Consider the following 23,891-nt stretch of genomic DNA (forward strand, 5'->3'; position numbering starts at 1 on the left):
TAGCTCTTCACATATTTGGTAGCTTTGTGTTCCATTCCAAAGCTTGCATTGCATTAAGTACATATTAGATGCTTGTTTTTCATCCTTTGGTGCAGGTATTAATTCTGAATTAAGTAAGCACCCAGATGGTAAATATTGGCTTACAGGTTTCAACTTGAGCTTGTCTTGCAAGGGAAGTTCAGGCCAAGAGGTAAAAGGTGATAGTTAGGGCATGAAATGCTTTTGTAACAGCTTGTTTTGTGTATATTTATTATCTGACACGTGGCTGTGTGCTGGACAGGAGCTGTAACAGCCTGTTCAGGGCTTGGGCATATCCCCTGGGCTGTTCCCATTCCCATCCTTGCCCCATCCCTTGTTTCTGCCCTTTCCCTGCCCACACCATCACACCTATGTGATCTCCCTGCAAACTCGATCACTCCAGTTGGGTCTAAAAATGTGGGATTCCACCTGGAAGATGGGAGTGAGTGGTGTGGAGTCGGGAGATGGCAGCAGGGACAGGGGAATGCCTGCAGGGCAAGCCTTGCTGCCCTTTGGAAAGCAGTGCTGGCAGGGAGTCTGGAGCACCTGGATCTCCCAGGATTGTCCCAGGATCCTGTGATCAACCAACAAAGCAGCTTCTGTTCCTCTGATCGTGCAAAATCCTGTTACTCTTCCAAAGGATGAAGTGTGGATCCCAGTCGTGCTGCCTTTGTTTGCATCCTAGAATTTCCATCTCTCCTCTGAAGTAAGATGAGTCTGTGTGTGTCACAGAGCAGCAATTTTCACAGCAGTTTTGAGAGCAGCAGAGAACAACAGTGGCAGAACATGACTTGTGTCTTGCAGCTGCTCTTTGAAATCCGCCCGGAGCGAGACTGGAATTGGCATTTCTGCAGCTCAGCTTTGGGGAGCAGCCACCCCCCCGTTTCCTCTGGCTGCAGCAGATCTCCCTTTTTATTACTCACGGCTGCTGCTCTCACTTCAGCTTAGCAAATTTAGCCCAAGCCAGCCCTGAGCTTCCTCAGTAAGTCATGGCATTATTTCCTCAAAGAGGCAGTGAGCGCTGGGCTCAGTTTGAGGGAACTCCAGGGGGGTGAGAGCAGTTGGGGAATGATTCAAAGCATCATTTGTGATGTTTTGGGACCAAAATCCAGGAATGGAGCCACGTGGCTTTGCAGGGAATAGTGAGAGTTGAGGTGGTTTTTTCTGGGAACCTGCCCTGTCTCTTAGAATTAGGGTGATGGGATAAAGGGGACTTTAAACTGACAGAGGGCAGGTTTAGATAAAATATTAGGAAGAAATTCCTCACTGTGAGGATGGGGAGGCCCTGGAACTGAGGAAGAGGTTGCCTAGCTGGCTGCCCCAGCCCTGGAATGTCCAAGGCCAGGTTGGACAGGGTTTGAAGCAACCTGGGACAGGGGAAGGTGTCCCTGCCATGGCAGGGGGTGGCACTGGGTGAGCTTTGAGGTCCCTTCCAACCCAAACCACTCTGGGATTCTGTGATTTCATGGAATCAAGAGCTCAGAGTAAGAAGTTGTCAGGTGTAATGCTTAATTTAAAGACCATTCCCTATTTCTCTCTCATGAATTATCTGACTGAAGAAAGTCTGCAAAGATAACTTGAAATTAAAATGAATAGTTTTTTCAAGCTTTCAGGCATTTTGCTCTGTTAACATCAGCATCATTCTGCAAAATTTGGGAAGTAGCTGAAGCTGACTCACTTTGCAACTCCCCAGTTTTTAATGGAGGATTTGTAAACCCTACACAAGAGTAAAACTAGTAGCATGAGATTAAAAAAACCCACTGTAATAATTCTAAATATGTTAACATATCTCTGGAATATACTCGCTTAAGCAAGGCTATATATCTGGGAAAATATGGGTTTGTTATTTATTATTTTAATCAGAGAAAGGCAGCCAGGCACATTTTTTTCATGGTGAATCTCAAAGTACCTGTTTTCAGGCCATTACTTCTTGCATGGAAAGTAGCAATATGTCAGAATTCTTTCTAAGGTGTGCATTGCATCTGTGCATAAGTGGGTTTTTCTTTTAGAAAAATCATAAATTATAGTTGTTTCCTTGTGTTTCAATGCACAGATTCAAGTAATTGTTGCTCTGGGGTCAGTATTTCAATTACAGCATTTGTATCAGGTGAATTCTCTGCCTGCTTAGATGAGGATTTATGACTTCAGTTGGTGTTAATTTAACAAGTGAGTAGAGGGATTTGCTATCTAATAAAATTTTAAAAAGAAATTTATTTTTAAGAGCCAGAAGATGAAAAAAAAAATAATAAACCCATCTTTATAGCAGAACAGATAAGCAGGTGTGTGTGCTGGGGGTTTGTATGTGACTGTAGCTACATTGCCTGGAAATTACACCCAATTTTCTTCAGAATTTCCATCAAACTGCTGATCAGAATCAGTGGGGGATGTGGTGCCGTGCCACTGGATGTAGATGGGGTGTGTTGCAGTGGGAATTTCAATGATTGCTGTGAGCAGGAGATGGATGTGCCATTGCAGCTGGGAGATAATGAGAGGATAAATGCAGCTCTGACAGCCTTTGGCATCCGTGAGGTGACAGGTGACAAAAATGGGTTGAAACAGAGCTTTTGTGCACTTCTACCAGGAGGATGAGTTTTGCAAGGCCTAAGGAAGATCTGCACAGAGCTGGGGTTTGGATTTCTCATGGACCTGAGTGGTTGTGTTTGTTCAGGATCATTCCAACAGGAGAAGAAAAGGCTCCAGGGAGAGCTCAGAGCCCCTTGCAGGGCCTAAAGGGGCTCCAGGAGAGCTAGAGAGGGACTGGGGACAAGGCATGGAGGGACAGGACACAGGGAATGGCTTCCCAGTGCCAGAGGGCAGGGATGGATGGGAGATTGGGAAGGAATTGTTCCCTGGGAGGGTGGGCAGGCCCTGGCACAGGGTGCCCAGAGCAGCTGGGGCTGCCCCTGGATCCCTGGCAGTGTCCCAGGCCAGGTCAGACAGTGGGGCTTGGAGCAACCTGGGATAGTGGAAGGTGTCCTTGGTCATGGCAGGGGTGGAATGAGATGGTCTTGAAGGTCCCTTCCAAGCCCAACCATTCTGGGATTTAACAAGTTTGGGACAATTGTGCTGGGGGCAGGACCACAGCTGGACAACCTCATCTTCCATGAAGTAAATCCTCATGTGAGTAAAATCATGCTTTACATTTCCAAAGTTCTGGATAAGGACGAAAAGCCAACATGGTTTTTAGGAGGGGAGACCTGAAGCTTTTCCCAGAAGCTTTGGCAGAATTGCAAGGCCACGCTGTTTTCTCCAAACTCCTGTTTCTTGCTTTTGAGTTTTATTTAAATTACCCCCCTCTGAGTCAGTTTGTTTGTGAAGAGCTTTAATAAGAACTGGACCCTTTCAAACAATGTATTTTTTTGTTGTATTTAAAGATGGGGATGTCTAATGACTGTCCCTCCATAATATTTCCAGCTGCTACTGATGTGTAAATAATGTGGATGTTTTTTCCTGCTCTGTTAGGACCAGGTTATTTACCATTTCCTTCACTTAAAGTAATTGTTGCTGTGTAAAATTCTGTGCTTTGTTCATACAATGTTTCTATGCTTTTACTGCTTTTAAGCTCAGCAGCTTCAATTTGCTGCTTGGCTAATTTCCTGCTGAATTGAACTGTTCCTGAATTCCTCTTTGTTGGTGTTGAGCTTTAACCCCAGCCTGCAGCTGCAGTGGGATGGGGAGGAGAATTGGGAAAAGGTAAAACCCATGGGTTGAGATGAGAACAGTTTAATAATGAAAATAATAATAATGGGGAAAAAAATCCAGGAATAAGTCTGGGACAGCTCTCCTGGCCATGTTCCCCCTCAGCTTCTTGTGCAGCTCCTCGTAGGCAGAGCATGAGACCCTGAAAAGTCCCTGATTTAGGGTAAGCACAGCCAAACCAACCAGAATATCAGTGTGTTATCAACATTATGCTCATCCTAAATCCAAAACGTGCTGTACCAGCTACCAGGAAGGAAATTTACTTTATCCCAGCCAAACCCACCTCCTTCATGCAGAGAAAGTCAAGCTGACTTAACAATACCAAGGAGCTGTGGGCATTTCCAAAGATCTCCTTTATTTTGCTTACTCAGGGACTCCAGGAATGTTAATGCATTCACTGAAACGTTATCTTCTTTATAATCTAGTAATTCCACACTGAAGTTGGGCTCTCACATGTCCTGTTGTGTGTGGGGGTGGCAGGGAGGGTTTTGTGCTTGGCAAGGATGGGTCAGCTCAGGCCATAAATCAATCCTGATTTAAGCAGATCCTCTTGCTGAATTTTATTTTTCCCCTTATCATGGGAAGGCTATTCTGCTTTATTTAAACCTTTGCCATCTCGTTGGACAAGAATCCAGGAGATTAGGAGTGCAATCACACCAGGCTTTAAAAATAGTCATGCTGAGCAGTTGCATTTCTTGGCTGTTTGCACAGGCCTGCAGTAACTGCTTTGGAAAAAAGGATGTAAAGGATGCTACTTCCCTTTCCCCATTTTTTTCTCACTTGCCCCTTTTTATTTCCCTTTCCCCTTTTTCCCCCCTTTTCCCCCTTTTTTCCCCCTTTTTTCCCCCCTTTTCCCCGTTTTTCCCCTTTCCCCCCTTTTTTTCCCCTTTCCCCCCTTTTTTTCCCCTTTCCCCCCTTTTTTTCCCCTTTCCCCCCTTTTTTCCCCTTTCCCCCCTTTTTTTCCCCTTTCCCCCCTTTTTTTCCCCTTTCCCCCCTTTTTTTCCCCTTTCCCCCCTTTTTTTCCCCTTTCCCCCCTTTTTTCCCCTTTCCCCCCTTTTTTCCCCTTTCCCCCCTTTTTTTCCCCTTTCCCCCCTTTTTTTCCCCTTTCCCCCCTTTTTTTCCCCTTTCCCCCCTTTTTTTCCCCTTTCCCCCCTTTTTTTCCCCTTTCCCCCCTTTTTTTCCCCTTTCCCCCCTTTTTTTCCCCTTTCCCCCCTTTTTTTCCCCTTTCCCCCCTTTTTTTCCCCTTTCCCCCCTTTTTTTCCCCTTTCCCCCCTTTTTTTCCCCTTCCCCCCTTTTTTTCCCCTTTCCCCCCTTTTTTTCCCCTTTCCCCCCTTTTTTTCCCCTTTCCCCCCTTTTTTTCCCCTTTCCCCCCTTTTTTTCCCCTTTCCCCCCTTTTTTTCCCCTTTCCCCCCTTTTTTTCCCCTTTCCCCCCTTTTTTTCCCCTTTCCCCCTTTTTTTTCCCCTTTCCCCATTTTTTTTCCCCCTTTCCCCCCTTTTTTTCCTTCCCCCTTTCCCCCAACTTTTCTCTCCCCCTTTCCCCCAACTTTTCTCTCCCCCTTTCCCCATTTCATTTCCCTTCCCACTTTTTTTTCCCCCCCCTTCCTCCTTTCTCTTTTCTTTCAGCAGAAATTAAGTGTCAGTGATGGAAAAATGTTTTCACTGCCTTTTTAAAAAACGTGGTACATGATTAATCTGCCTTTTTAGTTGCATAATGAACTTTTCCTGGGGTAAAAAAACCATGATAGAGAAGAAGAAACAATTGTCTTTGTAGAGAATGGTTTTGGGTTTTTTTTTTCTTCCCCAAGGCATTGACTTTCACACCCCTTCCTACCCCATCCTTCTCCTTTTCAAGACTGGATTTTGGTAGAGTTCTCCAGATAGGATTTTTGGATGGTGCTGGTGCAGGAATGCCCAGCACATGGAGCAGATGAAGCAATTCCTGTCCCAGGTGTTGGTAGTGATTTATCCTGAACTGTCTCATTTCTCCTGAAGAGCAGAGGAGCATTAATACATCCAAGGAAAGTGCCTCAGCTCAGGGATTAAACTCACTAAACAGCATTTGGACAGGTGGAAGTGCAGGTGGAAGATTAACATCATTGTGCCTTTGGTTGTAGAATTAACTAAAAAGGGGTTGCTTTGAAAATAGAGGGAAAAAACACATTGAAACACTGAAATAAATAAAAAACTTGATGCTTTGAACTGGGAACCAAATGCTGGAAACCCAGCACGGGGGTTGGATTTGGTTTGTTGTGCTCATCTTCAAAAATGGGAATACTCTTGGGGCCAGGATTCAGGTAAAGGAAAGAAAGGAAAATCAAACACTTCCCCACTTTGGGTGCTGAGGGATGTCGACAGAAATGCCTGGATATTGAATATGGAATATGATTTCATGCTGGTTTTCCTTTTCAGTGATGGGTTTTTCACACAACACAAATCAAGTCACGTTTTTAAGAGAACATAACTTATCATTATTCCCCTTTTCCCCCGACTGTTAACAGAGAGGGTCAGATATATTTTGGGGTTTAGGTATTTTAAGTTTTTCTCATCCCTTGAGAGAGGTGCAGCAATGTTCATGTTCAGATATGCTGTAAAAATGAGAAGTCTTTTAAAAGCCTCTCCATCTGCTCCTGCAAGTTAAAATACTCATAAGTGATCCTCTTTGTCCCCCCTGGAGCTTTCAAGCTTTCCAATTCAGTATGTAAAATTAAAATAAAATTCTGCTCTTTCAAGCCCTATTTTTAAGAGTTTTCTTTGTGTTTAAAAGCACTGAATTGTCTTCCTTCTCTACTGGTCAAATAGTTGATTTCAGTGGATTGTAGATTTCAAGGCAGAGGTGTAATTCTTAATTTTCTATTTTCTGATTTTCTCATTCTTCTCTAATTTTCTAATCCTTACCTTTCACATTCAGCCCCAAACCCACCAGAATTGAATTGAATTGAATTTAGGTGGATTATGTTAAGCCCACAATGTGATACATTTAGACTCCTTTGAGCAAGCAATGCACAGAATTTTTTCATTATAGGAGAATTTAGGTATTTCATAATAAAAACTCGAAATCGAGGGAATTATATGTATGGAAAAGCAGTAGTTCAGGAAATGTGTTGTGCCAAGAATAGTCTATCTAGGAACACCTTCCTTTCTTTTTTGTAGGATGCGAGATACTGCAAGAAAAGTGGAAGAAAAGTATTTTTCCAATCTTGCAACACACGTGGAATTCCTCCCAGTGGAGTGGAGATCAAAGCTGACCCTTGATGGAGGTACAGGACTCGCTTCTTTTGCTGCTCCAGCAGCTGCAGTCTGCAAAATTCTCCCCAGAACTTCCATCTGTGTTCTCTGCTTGTGCCTTGCTTGGATTTTTGTTTGGTTTTATTTGTACAGCTTTGAACATTTCCATCCCTGGAAGTGCCCAAGGCCAGGATGGACGGGGCTTGGAGCACCCTGGGACAGTGGAAGGTGTTTCTGCCTATGGCAGGGGGTGGGACTGAATGATCTTTAAGGTCCTTTCGAATCCAAACCACGCCATGATTCTGTTTTATCATTCTCCTGGATGTAACTTAAGTCTCCTTTTTTTTTTTTCCCAGACACTGTGGACTCCATAACTCCGGATAAAGTGCGGGGTTTACGGGATATGCTCAACAGCAGCGCCATGGACATCATGTACTACACCAGTCCTCTTTACAGGGATGAGGTAAGTGTGGAAAACACATTTTTATGTAAATTTTACTACAGCAGGGCATAGGGGCCGAAACAATCTGGATTTGGGAATGTTGGGAAAGTTCCTTTCTAAGGAAAACCTGAATAAAGGGTGCTAACACTTTGTAGGTATGTCATGGTCACGCATAGTAATCAGGGTTTTAAGGCTGAGAGGAGAAGAAAGACAGCAAAAAGTACAATCTGTGTCTTTTATTTAGAACAGAAATGTCTAAAATGGTTCTGTAACAACAGCTTAGAAATGGGAAGAGTTTTAACAGCGTGGGGTTTTTTTTTAATTCCTTCATATTTATAACAATGGGAGTCCGTGGAGCTGAGATTCTTTTTACCTCTGACAAAATCCATGGATATTTGTCACTTCGTTTTTGCTCTTTCTGAAGACAGATGGGATGGCAGCACGAGCAAACACACCCAAGCCAGGCTGAGTGCATTTGTGTACACTTGCCTTGCAGGGAAACCAAAATGATCCCCACTTAGTTTATCAGGGGGCTCTTTATATCCTGGATGCTCCCATCCTACCTTGACCCATCTGTGTAGCTGTTGAGTGATCCCATTAATCAGAGGAGAAAAGCCAGGAATATGATCATAAATTATAGTGGCCTGTAAGAAATTATAAGCCTTGAATAAATGATAATAACCTGAATAAATGAAGTAGCCTGTAAAACTTGGGTATTGCATCATCCCAATAGCATCCCTCATGTATCAAACTTACTGGAAAACCCCTGTGGCTGTTTTAGGATGAATTTCTGTAGGAATTGCAGGGTTTTTTCTGTGTTGGCTGTGTTATGTATGGAGTAGTGTTGGTCCTTTTGCAGCCTCGGTACCCTGAGCATGGTTAGACTGGGGCAGGGTGAGACTTTCAGATCTTACCTGGGAATTTGAGGCTACCTTTCAGTCAAATTAGGTGTGATTAAGTCCTTTAGATTGGCAACACAGTTTTAAAACCAAAATCTGTACCTCTCCTCCTGCTCAGTAATGCAGAATTCATTGATCAGGGCTCTCCACTGTCTCTCAGGTTTCTCTGTCTGGTGTGTACCTGAAGCCCAACATGAACTTTTGTGGCAAGCACTGAACATTTCTCTGGCAGCTTGAAAACAGATATTTTTTTAAGCTGCATCAGGGGCTTGGCATGTCTGTGGACATCTTATGGGAAATGGATTAGTGAGTAAAGTTCAGGTGTGCTGGCCAGCAGTGCATGAAAATTAAATTCATTGCTCAGTAGAACTGCAGTTTTACAGGTTTATCACCATCCCCTGGGTGTGAGAATTGACATAAAAGGAGTGTGCTTAGATCTGATTACAAAATACTGAGTTGTTTTTTTTCATCAAATCTAATGAATTTCCTTGAAATGTTTGCAACAACACACACAAGTTACTCTTCCTTCTCCCATTTTATTTTCTCTGACCTAACTTTGCAGAGTTTAACACAACACTGTCAAATGGAGCATTCTTCTGGATGATTTTCCCATCTTCAGCATGTTTTTCTTGTGGCACTTTGCTCCTTCCAGCTCAGGAATGAGCCTTGTCTTTGAGTAGTCACATGGTCACCCATTGCTCAGAATTAATGCCCCTGCTCACTGCTTTGTCCCCCCAACACAATTCTTTGTGTTCTCCGGCCACTTCCAGTGCTTTCCACCCAGAAATCCTCAAAGGATCTCAAAAGGAGTTTATTAAACTTGGCTTTGCCCCTGGGAAATAAATTGAGGAATGTGGTGAGCTCGGCCTAGAGAGGAGGAGGCTGCTGTTCAGCTGATGGCTCTCAGCAGCCACAGAATCCCACAATGGTTTGGGTTGGAAGGGACCTGAAAAACCATCTTGTTCCACCCCCTGCCATGGGCAGGGACACCTCCCACTGTCCCAGGCTGCTCCAAGCCCCAATGTCCAACCTGGCCTTGGACACTGCCAGGGATCCAGGGGCACCCACAGCTGCTCTGGGCACCCTGTGCCAGGGCCTGCCCACCCTCCCAGGGAACAATTCCTTCCCAATCTCCCATCCATCCCTGCCCTCTGGCAGTGGGAAGCCATTCCCTGTGTCCTGTCCCTCCATGCCTTGTCCCCAGTCCCTCTCCAGCTCTCCCTGGAGCCCCTTTAGGCCCTGCAAGGGGCTCTGAGCTCTCCCTGGAGCCTTCTCTTCTCCAGGTGAGCACCCCCAGCTCTCCCAGCCTGGCTCCAGAGCAGAGGGGCTCCAGCCCTTGGAGCAGCTCCATGACACCTCTGGACTCTCTCCAGCAGCTTCTTCTGCTGCTGGGAGCCCCAGAGCTGGACAGAGCATTCCAGGTGGGCTCTCTGTGACCAGGGCAGGGAGAGAATCCTCCCTCTCTCCCTGCTCCCCACAGTGCCAAGGATGCAGCCCAGGACCCCCTTGGCATTTTGGGTTTTGAGCACCCAGGGCACAATGGGAATTTTCTTTCCCCTTTCAAGGATTTTTTCCCCACGTGGAGGTATCATAACTTCTTTAAAGCTCCTGACCACTCTTTAAGCAGCTCATTTAAGGGGTTTGCAAGTGGCAGCCACTGTCTCCTTCCAGGGGAAGGAGCCCTGTCCTGTCAGTGTCCCAGGAGAGCACAGAGCTGTCCCAGAGCTGTCCCAGGGGCTCTGGGTTGCTCATCTGAGCCTTCCCAGAGCATGGTGGGTGACCCCCTGTCTGATTTCAGTTATTGTTTCTGCTCCAGTGTGGCAGGAGAATATCCAAAAGGTGCCTCTGACTTGTGGCATGCGATGTGATACCAGACAGGCATTAATAATTCAGCACAGCCCCGTGGACATCCCAGTCTGGTCTCAGACTGCAGCCAACAGATTCAGCTGGGGTGTTTTTGTGGGAGAGAATTGTGCTGTATCCTCCTCTGTACCAAATCCCTCTTTAAACATTACCCAGATGTGAGAAAAAGCAATAAATGGGTATTTTGATGCACACAGGCCTATGTCTAAATGAACAGTTATTTCACATTCTGCCTCTGACCTTGCTGGTCCACCTGTGGTAAGGTAATCTTGGGTTTTAGTGTCCTCAGTGGGTGACTTTGTTTCACATCTGTGTCACTGTAGCTTCGTATTTCTTTAATAATAAATGGCTGCAACAGAGATTAAGAAGACCAATTGTTGCATAGTAAATTCAGAGTTGTCACCTTCATTAAACTGTTAAGTGCCTTTTTTTTACTGCTCTTCACTGTACTCACTTGCAGGCTAATTGTAACTGTAAATTATTGGGATATGTCTTGGCAGAAAATGCCTCTAGTGCAGGATAAATATTATTTACATCCATCATCCCAAGATGTCTAAGGATTTAGTGCAAATATTGCACTATAAAAGTGGAGAAACTTCACTGTCCACCTTAGAATCATGGAATAGTTTAGGTTGGAAGGGACCTTAAGGATCATCTCATTCCACCCCCTGCCATGGGCACGGGCATTTTCCACTAGAACAGGTTGCTCAGAGTCCTGACCTTGGAATGGCTTCATGGTTTGCCCTTATACACATATTTAAAAGGAAAATGAATGACTAACCTCTTGAAATTTTGGAGAGGTATTAACTTTTACCAGAGCTTTCATCTCTCTTGGATATGAAGTTTTGCAATGGAAATACCATTGTCCTGTGCACTCATTTCAGCAATAAAAGGCAATTGGTTCAGGTGTGTTTGAAAACAAGATGTGAAGCTGAAAATTTTAAACTGAGACTATTTCAGCATTGGTTTTGCATATCCTGTTGAACCTAATAATGAAGGAGCTGCTTGGCAGCACTTCCATGGCTGGTTTAATTAATTTGATTGCCCTTGAATGTATTCTCAGCTTTATAAAGTGATTGGTTACTGGCTCTGCCTGAACCTAAACTTCATCTTGAGCACAGTGACTTGTTGGAAATGGGTTAGACTCAGCTTTTCGACAGCAAGAGGGGTCTTAAGAGAGAGACTCAGATCCACAGATCCTTTTTCTGCATCATCCCTAAGACACAGAGCCCTTCCCGTCTGTTCCACAGCCACGGCTCATTCTGGCCTCTCATCTGTTGTTGTGACACTCCTCTGGCATCCCTCAGTGATTCCATCAGGGAATGTGACAACTGTTGTCTCCTGGAGGGTCAGCAGCCTCCCCAGCTCTGCTAGCACGTTCTCCTGGGCCACGTGGAGCAAAAACTCCTCAGCTTCGCTTTCCCAGTCCTTCACAATCCACCCTTGAGCTGCAGCTCTTCTCTTGGCTTTTGAGGACCCTCTTCCCCCTCCAGCTGGCTCCCACTCCCTGTTGCCTGCTGGCTGAATTTCAAACGAGTTTGCACTTTCTCCTGAAGTTCTCTTGCCATTTGGAAAGAGCTGCTTGCAGAACTCACTGTTCCTCAGCTCTCCTTCACATTCCTTTCCCACAAAGCCTGCAGAAACAGTCCTGCTGTTCAGGCTGGAGAGGGTGCAGAGGTCAGGTTTCCTGCACTCCCATTCCACAGGTATTTTATTTTATTTTTCATACTTCTTCAGAAACTGTTGGTGTGGGATGTTTGTCCAGTGGGTGAGGATCCTGGGGAGATGGCACAGACAAAGGAGCAGCACTCAAGCTCTGTGTTACTGCTGTGCTCAGGTGCCAGCAGGGGTTTTGTACTCCTTGTTATCTTGAAAAAACTCATTTCCTGGATTTTGAGAGGAAAGTGTCATTTTCTACTCTGGTAATTTTGGTGTGCACTGAAAAGCCCCTTCAACACCAGCCATGTGCCCATAAAATGGATCAGGGGATGGAGTTCTGGATCTCCTTGGTGTGGGTCCAGGAGGTGTTTGCCCACCACCCACACAGCCCAATTTCCTTCTGCTTTGCCAGGAACATGCTATCCATGCTTATTTATGCTGCTATGCTCAAGGCTGCATTTCCTCAGAGGAGGGTGAACAACTCTTTGGGATGCTGCTGCTGGAATTTAGAGGTTTGGATTCTTCCAGCTCGGCACAGGATGCTGGTAATGCTCTGCACAAAAGGGCAGCAGCTCTGGGTGTCTCACTCCTTCCACAAGTTCTTGTTCCCATCATGATCCAGCAGTTCAGGAGGTGATAAAAGACATGATTCTGCTGCCCTTTTTATCAGTGTTCTCCAGCCTGAGGTGACAGGGATGTGTCACCTGACACAGACTCCCCACCTTATCCTTACAAAGCACAGCCCTGTGCCACCAGGATTCCTGAATGGATGGGATGGGCTGTTATTTTTTGATTTCCTGGAAGCCATGTGCTAGGCAGGCACATAACTGGGAGAGCAGAGGGCATTTTTGGCCTCATCAAGTCCAGCCTCCTGCTCCTTGGTCAGTGCTCTGGGTTTTGGCTTCCCCTGGAATTGCGTGGCACTCATGCCAGCTCTCCATGAGTGTGTGGAAAGACCATTCCTTGTTCTGCCTTTAATTTGGTTTCTGAAGGGCAGAGAGCATTTAACCTCAGTTAGTCTGAGTATGAGCTGCTGCCTTCTGAGCAACTCGATCCTGCAGGCTTGAGTTTCCTGCAAGGAGGATTTATTGGCAAAACTTCAGCTGATAAAGGGAGATAATAATCATAAGAATGGTTTGGGTTGGAAGGGATCTTAAATCCCATCTCATTCCACCCCCTGCCATGGGCAGGGACACCTTCCACTGTCCCAGGCTGCTCCAAGCCCCGTCCAACCTGGCCTTGGACACTGCCAGGGATCCAGGGGCAGCCCCAGCTTCTCTGGGCACCCTGTGCCAGGGCATCCCCACCCCCCCAGCCAAGAATTTCTTCCCAATATCCCATCTATATTGCCCTCTATCAGTGGGAAGTCATTTCCCCTTGTCCTGTCACTCCAGGCCCTTTCTTGGAAATATCTCAATGTCCTCAGGCTACTGCTGAATGAGTGCTGAGGTAGGAGGGCCAGCTGGGAGGATGGGATTTGATACAGCTTTTCTGGAAGAAATAGGAATTGTTGCCTTTGTTACAGTGTTTGATCTGCTCAGTAAGAGACAGGTGAACGTGCTGCATTCCTCTGCTCCCTCTGGGAGAGCTGGGAGCAATGGAACAGAGCGGCCAGAGCAGCTGCAGAGAGAAAAAAACTCAATTTTCTGCTGCCTCATTTATTCTTTTGTGAGGTATTTGAGCTTGTTTTGTCTGTGGGAGAAGCCTTAGGAGGTGGTAAAATGGGTTGGGCAGAAACTTAAGGAATCTCTAGGCTTTTGGGGGGGAAAGCCCTATGAACCCCTTGGATGGAGAGACAGCTCCCACTGTCCCCAAAATGAGCTGGGAACTGGGAGGGAGGATGGAAGAAAGGAGTTGGAAAGAGCGAGAGGGATCTGGTCATGCTGCATTCCTCTAGTCCCACCATTCCTGGGGTTTTTTGGATGATTCCTGCTCTCCTGTTTTGAGGCAGAACCAGCAGGTGCTTCCTAAGCACATGATAGACCCCATGGACCAGCAAATGCTGAGGTTTGGGGCTGGCAGGAGCACCAGGGAAAGCAGTGGGATAAGGGCTGACTTAACCAGGAGTTCCTTGGATGGAGGTGCAGTGAGAGCAGGAGAAGCTGTCAGCAAGCTCAGGATGAGGCACCCAATCCCTCTAACCCAGCCATGAGGTGCAGACATGGAGCAGCCACTTGGATGTCGTGGGGTTTGGGAGGCTGAGGAGGGAGTTGTTATTTTGTTGTTTGGGTTTGGTTTTTTTTGAATTTAATAGTGAGCCTTTAATTAAGACCCTTTAGAGGGAGTAGAAAGACAAGCTGTGCATAAGAAAATCAGCTCTTAAAAATGTATTATAGTGCTGCCATTTAGGAGAGAAAATTTGATAGGCAGTTTTATTTTTCATGTTTAAATCCAACGAAAAAAATCACTGATTTTAGGCAATGTAAAGTCAGTGTTTTTAGAAGCTATTTTTATATGGATTCTTAGGATATATCAAGCTGTAACTACAAAAGATTTGAATGCAGGTCATGTTGCATTTACTGCACTAAAACCCTGTTCAAACCAAACTTTTCTTGCACAAGTTGGAATATTTTATGCTTTTTAAGACTTCAGAAAGCAGATCAGGATTAAATCATAGAATGGCTTGGATTGGAAGGGACCTTCAACATCATCTAGTTCCAACCCCCAATAAATATAATCTTAACTTCAAATATTGCTTAACCAAACAGGATTTTAGCTGGGACTTTAAATGAATATGCTTTTCCTTTTCTCTTCCTTTTTTTTTTTTTCCTATTTTTTTCCTTACTCTGCACCAAAAAGGTTCAGTTTCTAATCTTAGGACTGGCACAGGACTGTTGGCAGGACACCAACATCCCTAAGAGCTCACTGCAGGTGGAGGGCTCCTGGTTTTGGCAGAGCAGCAAACCAGACCATTCACAGTGCCTGGAAATCTGCAGCCTTTCCTTCTACTCCACAATTACCTTAGGGATTTGGAGTTTAAGGAATGATCTCCATCAGGTGATTTGGTTCAATTCAGTGCTTGGACTCTGGTCTGCAAAATTGCAAATGTGCACCTATTTGGAAATCCATTTCTTAGTTATGTCCATGTTTGGGCCTAACTTCTCAATAGCAGCAAGTTTTTAAGGAGAAGGACAGTTAAAAACAAGGCTGGACTCAGAGTCCAACCAGGATTTTCCAAGGGTGTTCTGTTTTATGCCCTCAGATTGCAAGATCAGATGTTTATAATGGAAATGCCATGATGCCAGAAGATTTTTTTACCCATTTCTGGCAGGAATCCCTGAACACTTTGATTTCAACTGATTCTTGCTATTTTGTTCGGGGTTCTAATCAAAACCTTTTTAAATGGAGAAAATCCCAGCCAGCCACAGCTCATCCTGATTGATATTTTCAGCTCCAGCTCTTGCTGAAACCTCTGCCTGTTTGTTCACGTGTGAAAGTTTGTGCCCACAGTCTGTGTAGACCCAAATGGAAGAAGAGGCAGCATCACAGTCAAAACCAGTTGAAAATAGGTGTTCTGATACTCCTTTCTCCAAGCTGCTGCAAGGCTCTGTTAATCATTTCACAGTGCTCCAGGCAGCGGGTTTGTTGTGTGGATTCTCCCTCAGTAAAATGTGTATCAAACACTGGCACTTCTGGTGCCATTCATATTTATATTCACTAATGACTCAGGCTCTTGAAAAATCATGCTGAAATTATATGTTCCACAGCTTTAATTTCCCATTGCTAACAAGGGAATGATTTGCACTCTCTTGTTTGTCCTCCTCCCTGCCACAGCCTGGAAGCATTGCTCAGTTTCCATGCTGAGTCTCACAGGCAAAGCTGCCTTTTTTTGGGTTTTTTTTTTGCATTGGCCAGTTCCCAAATCTCATGGTTTTCAGTGTTTCTCTCTAAAATACTTTCTGGGAAGCTGTACCTTTTTATCCTATAGTGTAGGATTTGGAGCAGAGAGACTCAGTGAACATAGGACTGATATTTATTCATTGCTGTAGTACTATAGGAATAGTCTGTGATGTTCAAGAACTCCACTGCACTCCTGCTTTTCCCTCCTGGAAACCTATAACCAGAAAACTGGGGTTTTAAGCACTGTTTATATCAAATGTTCACATTCTGGCTCTGTTTGTCTCATTTGTGCCTTTTCTCCTCCAGTATCATCCTCTTACCTGAGATGAGGCTTTTTACTTTTTAGCAGCATCTTTTCATTCTGATTCCTTGGGAATAATTTCCAGCAGGTACAGGTGTAGGAAGGGAAGGAGGACAGAAAGCTGCATCTGCTTTTAGCCAGGCAGTGGGGAGGAGAATGAAAGGCTTGATGAGTTCAAGCCTGCTTTGCTGAGACCCAAAAGCAATTTGAAGATATTTTCCCAGAACCCATCCAAGGTCTCACTGCCATGTCTGAGCACATCCATTTTAGTGGATTTCTCTTCCCAATCCCCTATTGCTCACAGTGATAAAGGAGAAGAGGGCATGGCTTGTTTAGTAGGATCATGCCAAGGTTATGGCAGAGATGTGAGTTGATTCCAGGTCATGTGTGGCTCAGGCTCCTTCCATCCTCCTTAAATTAAAAAAGGAGCTGAACCTCTTGACACAAGAGGAATGTTCAGTGCTGTGGAGAAAATGGGAGAGAATCCAGCAAGAAGGGAAATACCACTGTGCCAGTAGTCACTGTTGTGCCAGTGAGCACCAGGTAACGCTCACTTCAGAGGGTGCTGGTCAATATTTCAAGCACAGCTGCCATTTATTGAAGTGTTTATTTCAATTTGATGGCTTGGGCCGTGCAGTGCAGCTGTTTTAGGGTCACCACATGTCCTTTGTGGTGGCTGCTGGTGGCTCTGGAGGGGAGGGATAAACCTCTGGAGTCAGTGACCATCAGCCAAGCAGTTGCTGCTGGCCATGGGATTGTGCTCATCCTCCCAGCCTGGGTGAACAGGAAGGGGTCAGTGTGGGATGGGGACATTCCTGAACATCAGCAAGATGTTGATGATACTAAACTCTCTCTCCTCACCCTCTTGGCCCAGCTGGTGAAGGGGCTGCAGCAGGAGCTGAACCGCCTGTACTCCCTGTTCTGCTCCCGGAATCCAGAGTTTGAGGAGAAGGGAGGGAAGGTCTCCATCGTGTCCCACTCACTGGGCTGTGTCATCACCTACGACATCATGACTGGCTGGAATCCAGTCAGGCTCTATGAGCAGTTGCTGCAGAAGGAGGAGGAGGAGGAGCTGGAAGAGCGTTGGATGAGCTACGAGGAGCAGCGTTTGCTCGAGGAACTTTACATAACCAAACAACGGTAATGGCCCCACTGCCAGGGATTAAAGGAGATAACCACATCCCTGAATAACACCCTCTGGGTGTTTCCAGAACCCACCAGGGCTGTTATCTCTGGTGGCTGATGTTCTTCTGCTGGGGCTGGGTGGTAAATGCTAAACACAGCACTGGGCAGGCACAGGGAGCTCTGAATCCACACAAGGAACGGTTTGGGTTGGAAGGGACCTTCAAGATCACCCAGTTCCAACCCCCTGCCATGGGCAGGGACACCTTCCACTAGCCCAGGTTGCTCCCAAGCCTCATCCAACCTGGCCTTGGACACTTCCAGGGTTGGGGATATTGTGCTGTGAGACACCCAGTAGACAGAGAATCTAAAAATAGCAACTTCAGTCGTTCAAATGGGACATGACAAATCATGAATCACATTTTTTGGTTCCTTCCTGAAACCAGTCTGAGTATTGGTGGTACTTGGGAAGCATTCATTTAGCAGCAGCTCTGCTGTGGTGGGAATCAGGATGTGTCTCACGAGGGATGGGTGCAGGATGTCTCTGTCAGCTGCAGGGCTGGACAAAGTGAAGATTTCTGAGAAAAGGGAAGTTTAGAAGCCAAGTGAAGTGTTGCAGTGATAAGATGACCTTTCAGGCATATCACAAACGTGATCAGGGAGAAATGGCCATTTTCACACTCATGCTCCAGCTCCTTAGGCATCCTCTGAAGTGCTTCCACAGAAATCCCAAGTATCATTTGACACTGGCACTTCTGCACAGAAAGAGTGGCTCTCCCCTTTGTGAGCAATTCGGTGTGAAATGATGGAAAATCGACTGCTGACATCCTGTAACCCCTGGAATTCTGCTGGGACTGGGGAACAGTTTTACCCATCCATACATGTGCTTTGTATTGTAGCTGCTTTTTTAACTCAGGCCAACCAGAAAAGCAGGTGAACAACCTTTTTTCATGGTAGCTGAAAGGGTGGGACACCATCCTCCAGATATTCCACCTCCATACAGAACTCCATAATGCCCAGACCATTTCCTGGGGCTTTGTTGTTGTTTGGGGGTTTTAAAACAAAATAAAGCAGGTGATTTGGCTGCAAAATCACCAAGGAAACTGGAGGTGAGTCAGTGACTCCTGAGGAAGGAGGGTGGGCGTGTGCTTGGGGTGGGGAACGGGGGAATTGTCATGTCCTGATTGATTCCCTCTGTGGCCAGAGAAACAGGATTTGACAGACATTGATGCTTAATCAGTTGAGCTGCTCCAGGAAATACTGACACCATCACTCTCTCTTCCCAGCAGACAAAACTGTTGGACCCCACAGGAATGCCTGTTTGGATCAGAGAGGTTAAAGCTGCATTTTTTATTGGATCTCAGAAAGATCTCTATTTTCCAGGTTGAGAGAGATAGAAGAGAGGTTACATGAGTTAAAGGCATCCACCATATCAAAACCACCTGTCTTAAAATTTAAGGTATGTATGTTTAAAGAGGTTTCTACTGAGTTTTTCTGCTTGCTGTAAAAATACACCTGCAGTATGAGTCATTCTGCTTACTTTTGTTTTTTCCCCTGTCCCTAGACATGATTTTGGTAGAATAATTTGGATGTTGGATGAAGTGTTGTGTACATACAGTATGTAAACATGTTGTGGTATTTGGAGGTTCTTGTTGTTTACTGCAATTCTATATTTGTAATAAATTTCAAGCAACCTGGTCTAGTGGGAGGTGTCCCTGCCCATGGCAGGGGGTTGGAATGAGCTGAGTTTTAAGGTCCCTTCCAACCCAAACCATTCTGTGTTTGTGTTATATATGAAATTATATGTAAACATATATGTAAATATATATATATATAAATATATTTAGTACATAAGCCTAGTTGTTATATCATACACACACATTTCTGTGGGAAGGTAAAACCCATTTGGCAGATTACAACAATCACATATTTGAAACAGTTTCACTTCTACTCCACTGAATAATCCATCTTCCTTGGGGACTCCTTCTGACATGTCACATCTCTGAGCAAATCTGATTGAATTTCCTCCAGGAGTGGATTTTCCTTCCAAATTATTGTGCTCTGACAGCACACTTGCAATCTCATGAAGCAGATTGCTTGCTAATCAGCTGTACAAATTGCTAGAATTCCTTATCTTTGGGAAAAGGCATTTTCCAGCTCCTGGGTGGGATGTGCAGCACTTCTGAGTTGCTCAACTCCATCCTGAAGTATTAAACCATAAAAATGTGACATGATAGATGAGAATAAAACGGATTATTGTTTCTTAACTTGCCATTTTTCTTTCCTTCTGAGTTCAGAAGGGCTCCTGGAAGCCAAGGTCAATGTTGAGCCATAAAAAAAGAGGAAACCAACCATAGTTCATGTTGTCACAGCCTTCTCCTTTTCATCACTGCTTGAAAGCATGTGTCAGGCTATTATCTCTCCCATCAAGGAAGCTGGAGTCAGGCTGGTCCTCCCCCAGCTCTGGGAAAGATTATTCTTCACTCAGTTATGTTTAAACTGAAGGGTTTTTGGACAGTTGCTTTTTAGATGGAAAGGAGAAAAGAAAGGGGGAAGAAACTTTAGATAAAGAGGACTTTATCTACCTAAATAGATGAGATAGATCTGTAATCTTCAGGTAGCACTTCCACTGCAGTTCATCCTTTTTCTTGACCTTACTGACAGAGGGAGATGTTTTGTTTCTGTGAAGCTTCACATTGGTGACTCCCATTGCTTGAGACAGAGCTCCAGAGAGAGAAGCTTTCCATGGAAGTGATGGCAAGGGAGGATTCCAGCAGGGTGAATCGTCAGCAAACCAGTCCAGCACACCATTCTTGACTGGTTTGTAGAAAGGAGCAACCTTGTGTGTGCCAAACACCATCCCTTGGCTCTTCATGTCTGTTCTTCTATGGACTGAAAAAAAAATTAGGGTTCCCAGGATGAGACAGAATCACTGGTGCCACATGAAGGAGAGTTGAGAGTGATGTTGAGCAAACAGAAAGGTTGCTTTTGGCAAGACAAATACAAGAAGAAAGACAGCAGCTTGCTTGGTTTGTGCTTAATATTAGAGGAAATGAAATTATTATTGACTTTACGGGGAGGAGAAACCCCACAAAACATGAAGATATGGGGTGTGCTGTACTCTAATAAAATATTAGACAAACCACCAGAGTAGGAATTTGAGGGGGAGGGATCTTTGTCTCTCTTCCTCTGCTTCTCCTCAGATGGGATGATGGAATAATCCCAACAGGAGCTGTGGGGGTTAAAAGCAAAGCCAACAACCTGCTGTAAATGGAAAGCTTTAGAAGCACAGCCTTCTCCCCACCAGCCTTGCAAGAGGAGCTGGAGTTAAAGGATGAGGGGCTGAAGAACATGGGAACATGGGGAATGGTGAGGCACCAACCCCTTTGTGCCCTTGAGGTGTGAAAAGAGGAAATTTTTTATTGTAGGATGATTTTCAGTCACGGTAGGGAGGAGGAGAGCAGGATGTACCTCAGTTTTCCTTAGTACTGACATGGAAATCCACTTAAATCTGGACTTGGAATGTCCTGTCCCAAAGGGCTCCAGGGTTCCTCAGCACTTCTCACTCACCCAAGGTTACAGAAACTCTTCTGGAGGAAGGTCCAACCTCTACTTCATGTTCCTGTGTGCCCAGCACGTACTGATGCACAAAAGGACTCCTCTGCCTCACTTCTGTTGACTCATTCAGCTTTTTTTTTCTACTTAATGATGAAAATACTGCAGTGCTAAGTTGAATGGATGAGTACTTGGCTCAGCTTCTGCTTAAAATACAAATAAATTCATTAAGTCTTCTGTTTATGAATCCCAACCAGGAGAGAAGTGCTGCACTGAAAAGTCATTTCCTAAACATGTCTCCTGTGTTATTGAACATTTACAGGAAAATGCCCCACTCCTGCTTCCAGGAGAAACACCAAAATTAACAAATATTCTCTAGAAAGATTTTGATCTTCTGTTCCTGTTAGGGTTTCTAACACAGCAGCCTGATCTTCAGCCCCCTTGCAACAGCACTGACAGTCTAATGCCTGCAATTTAAAGGATTTGGGGTTTAGAATCGTAGAATTAAGGTTGGAAAAGACCTGCTCACCACTAAACCACGTCCCCAAGTGCCACATCCACATGGCTTTTAAATCCCTGCAGGGATGGGGACTCCAACACTGTTTATCAATAGAAATGATGGGACAACAGTGGAACAAAAGCCACACACTGTGTAACCACTGAAACCTTTTGGGGGTTTTCCCAGCCTCTTTTGAGTGTCCTCTGCTAAGTGCAAGCTGGCAGGCACTGTGTGATTCCTCCCTAAAGCAGAAAAGCCATAATTGTGCCCTTCAGCTGCTCAACACAGAATATCAGATGCACAGGGTTAGAGGTTACTGACTCCATTTAAAGGATGGCACTGGGAATGTCTCTTTCTGTTGTGTTTGAAGATGAGAAAGCTTTTTGTCCAAACTGCCAGAAGGTAAAGTCTGAGTGAAGCTTGGGTTTAGGAAAGGAGAGCAGCTTTGCAGCAGGCTCAAGGGACCTGTTTTAATGACAGAGCAGTGCTTTGCAGCATGTGACATGGAATAACCATGCTGAAGGTCCAGTTTTCTTCTTTTTCCATCAAGTTGGGACTTCTTTTGGAAGGAAGAGGTGTGGTACCAGTGCCAAGGCAGAGGAGGAGGAGGAATGTTTTGTGCAGCACTGGAATCCAAGAGATGAAAAGAACCATTATTCCTGCACCCTCATTCCATGTGCTGACATACAGGGAAGGCACATGGCATCCCAAGGATCCTTCATGTGCACTTAGCAGGAATTCAGCAATTTCTGTTGCTGGCTGAGCGTCTGAGGATGGTAAAATTAATTTTTCTAATAAGAAAACAAAGGTTAAAAGGTCATTTTGGCTTAGGGAAATATCTTTTACCATGGAGTTTTCCATTTCATGGTTTTAGGAGGCGATGCCTGAGGGTTGGTAGTGGGGCTTCAGTGTTAAATTCTGACCTGGGGTTGGTTGTAATTAGCCCTAAAAGCAGGTTCAGTGACTTCTCAGATGTGGCAGCTCAGATTTGCTCAGTTGGTGTCGAAGGCAGGGCTTGAGAGCGAGGTCCCAGCAGCTTTGGGTGACACCAGAGTGTCTCAGTGTGCTGTGCCTGCTCCTGGGACATGGTGGCACTGGTGACAAGCACCATTCTGTTCACTTAACACCAGGTGTAGCAAGAAAATCATGGAGCACTTGGTTAGGATAAGAATGAGGAGGCGTGGTAAGCTTGGGCAGCTCCAGGAGAAATCAGATTCATTATATTTCCATAGCCTCTCCCAAACTCTCCTTGCTCCAGCAGTTCCAGTGCTGATGGACCTCTCTGAGTTCAAATACCCAGCTTGATTTTTGGTTTTCCAACTGTGTAGCACCCCAACACGCAGCCAAGGGCAATCTGACCCTCATTTATGGGTTTTATGGTGTTCTTCCCTGTTTGGGCTGACTGAGACTTTGAGTCCCTCCGTTGAAACCGAGGAATCAGGTGGAGAGAGAAATCAAATCCAGCCATGTTAGGAAGCATCATTTCCATCCTCGTTGACATGGATGAAATCTCTCCTCAGGTTGAGAATTTCTTCTGTATGGGATCCCCACTGGCCGTGTTCCTGGCCTTGCGTGGGATCTGTCCCGGGAGCAGCGGCAGCCAGGACCACATCCTGCCCAGGACGATTTGTAACCGATTATTAAACATTTTCCACCCCACAGATCCAGTGGTGAGTCTCTAATTGCAGTCTCAAGCTTTTACCTTGCCTGTTTTTAAGCTCTGGGATAATGTGGGATCTTCAAAGTGTGTGAGTCAACACGAGTATGTTCCAGCAGAGGATTATGTGTTAATGGTTTTTATACAATGGTTTGGGGTTTGGAACTGTGGAATTACATTTCCTACAAATAATTGCCTTAAATAACACATGTTTTGCTTCTCTTTTCATAGTAATAAGCACAAGATTTGAGATTATTCTGATTTTTTTTTTTTTTGCAAAGAAATAATCCTTCTTCAGACAAGGATTTTGTGTTTAACTTCCTGACTTCCATTAAAACATCATCCTCTTTCTAAAGACATTTTTGCTGTTAAAAAAGACTTCACAAGCAGATACTACAGAAAATCAAAGACTGGTTTTTTGGGTTTTTTTTCCAAAGGATCCTAAAAGTAAAAGTTTGTTGATTATATTTGGGAGAGGATTATTGGTGTAGCTCTGCCTTTTCCTCATTCCACAGCAGCCAGTGTTGGCTGATACCAGATCAGGTACTGAACCTTTGATCTGCATCCCCTTGGTAACTTCTTTGCTGCAAGTCTCATTTGGAATTTCATGCAGAACAGCAATTTGGGGATACTTTCCTTTTTAAAGGAGCTGAATTTAAATGTATTCAGGTGTGAATCCAAACATGCTCATCTCAAGGTCACGTTCAACTCCAGCTATTCCAGAGTTTTCCCAGATTGTCAGGGACAATTGGTTCCACTCTGCAAACAGTAACTTGACTTAGTTTTAAAATAAAGAAGTGCAGGGTGCTTTTCTACATCTAAGTGGGCAAAGAGAAATAAATAATCAATGGGAAAATGTTTTTTAAATAAACATAATTCATGGTTTACACAGGGATCAACAAAGAGCCATCAAACAAAACGTTACACAGCCAATTCCTCCCTCTCTGTTGTGTTAGAATCAGCTTAACGTTACATGGAGTTTGTTCTCTCAGTACAGCCATCTGTTAGTAACCTGTGTGTTGGTAACAACATGTAGTACAAGTGTTGCAGAGACAAGTGCAAAAGTGGGTTCACAAGCTGCTGATAAATCTTCCAGGCTGTGAAACTAAAAG

At 44.9% G+C, this 23,891-nt stretch overlaps 1 protein-coding gene across 2 annotated transcripts in view; it reads left to right on the plus strand.

Annotated features, from left to right (window-relative positions):
• The window catches only part of DDHD1 (DDHD domain containing 1), a 61,290-nt gene that overhangs the window by 31,860 nt on the left and 5,539 nt on the right, over positions 1–23,891 (plus strand). For both annotated transcript variants that reach the window (XM_069018619.1, XM_069018620.1), the window contains 5 exons: positions 6,868–6,974; positions 7,299–7,405; positions 16,821–17,086; positions 18,452–18,527; positions 22,643–22,792. In XM_069018619.1, coding sequence (XP_068874720.1) covers positions 6,868–6,974; positions 7,299–7,405; positions 16,821–17,086; positions 18,452–18,527; positions 22,643–22,792 — 706 coding nt within the window. The remainder of the gene's footprint in view (positions 1–6,867; positions 6,975–7,298; positions 7,406–16,820; positions 17,087–18,451; positions 18,528–22,642; positions 22,793–23,891) is intronic.

The sequence above is a fragment of the Aphelocoma coerulescens genome, chromosome 5 (genome assembly GCF_041296385.1).
Source record: "Aphelocoma coerulescens isolate FSJ_1873_10779 chromosome 5, UR_Acoe_1.0, whole genome shotgun sequence".
Lineage (NCBI taxonomy): Eukaryota > Metazoa > Chordata > Aves > Passeriformes > Corvidae > Aphelocoma > Aphelocoma coerulescens.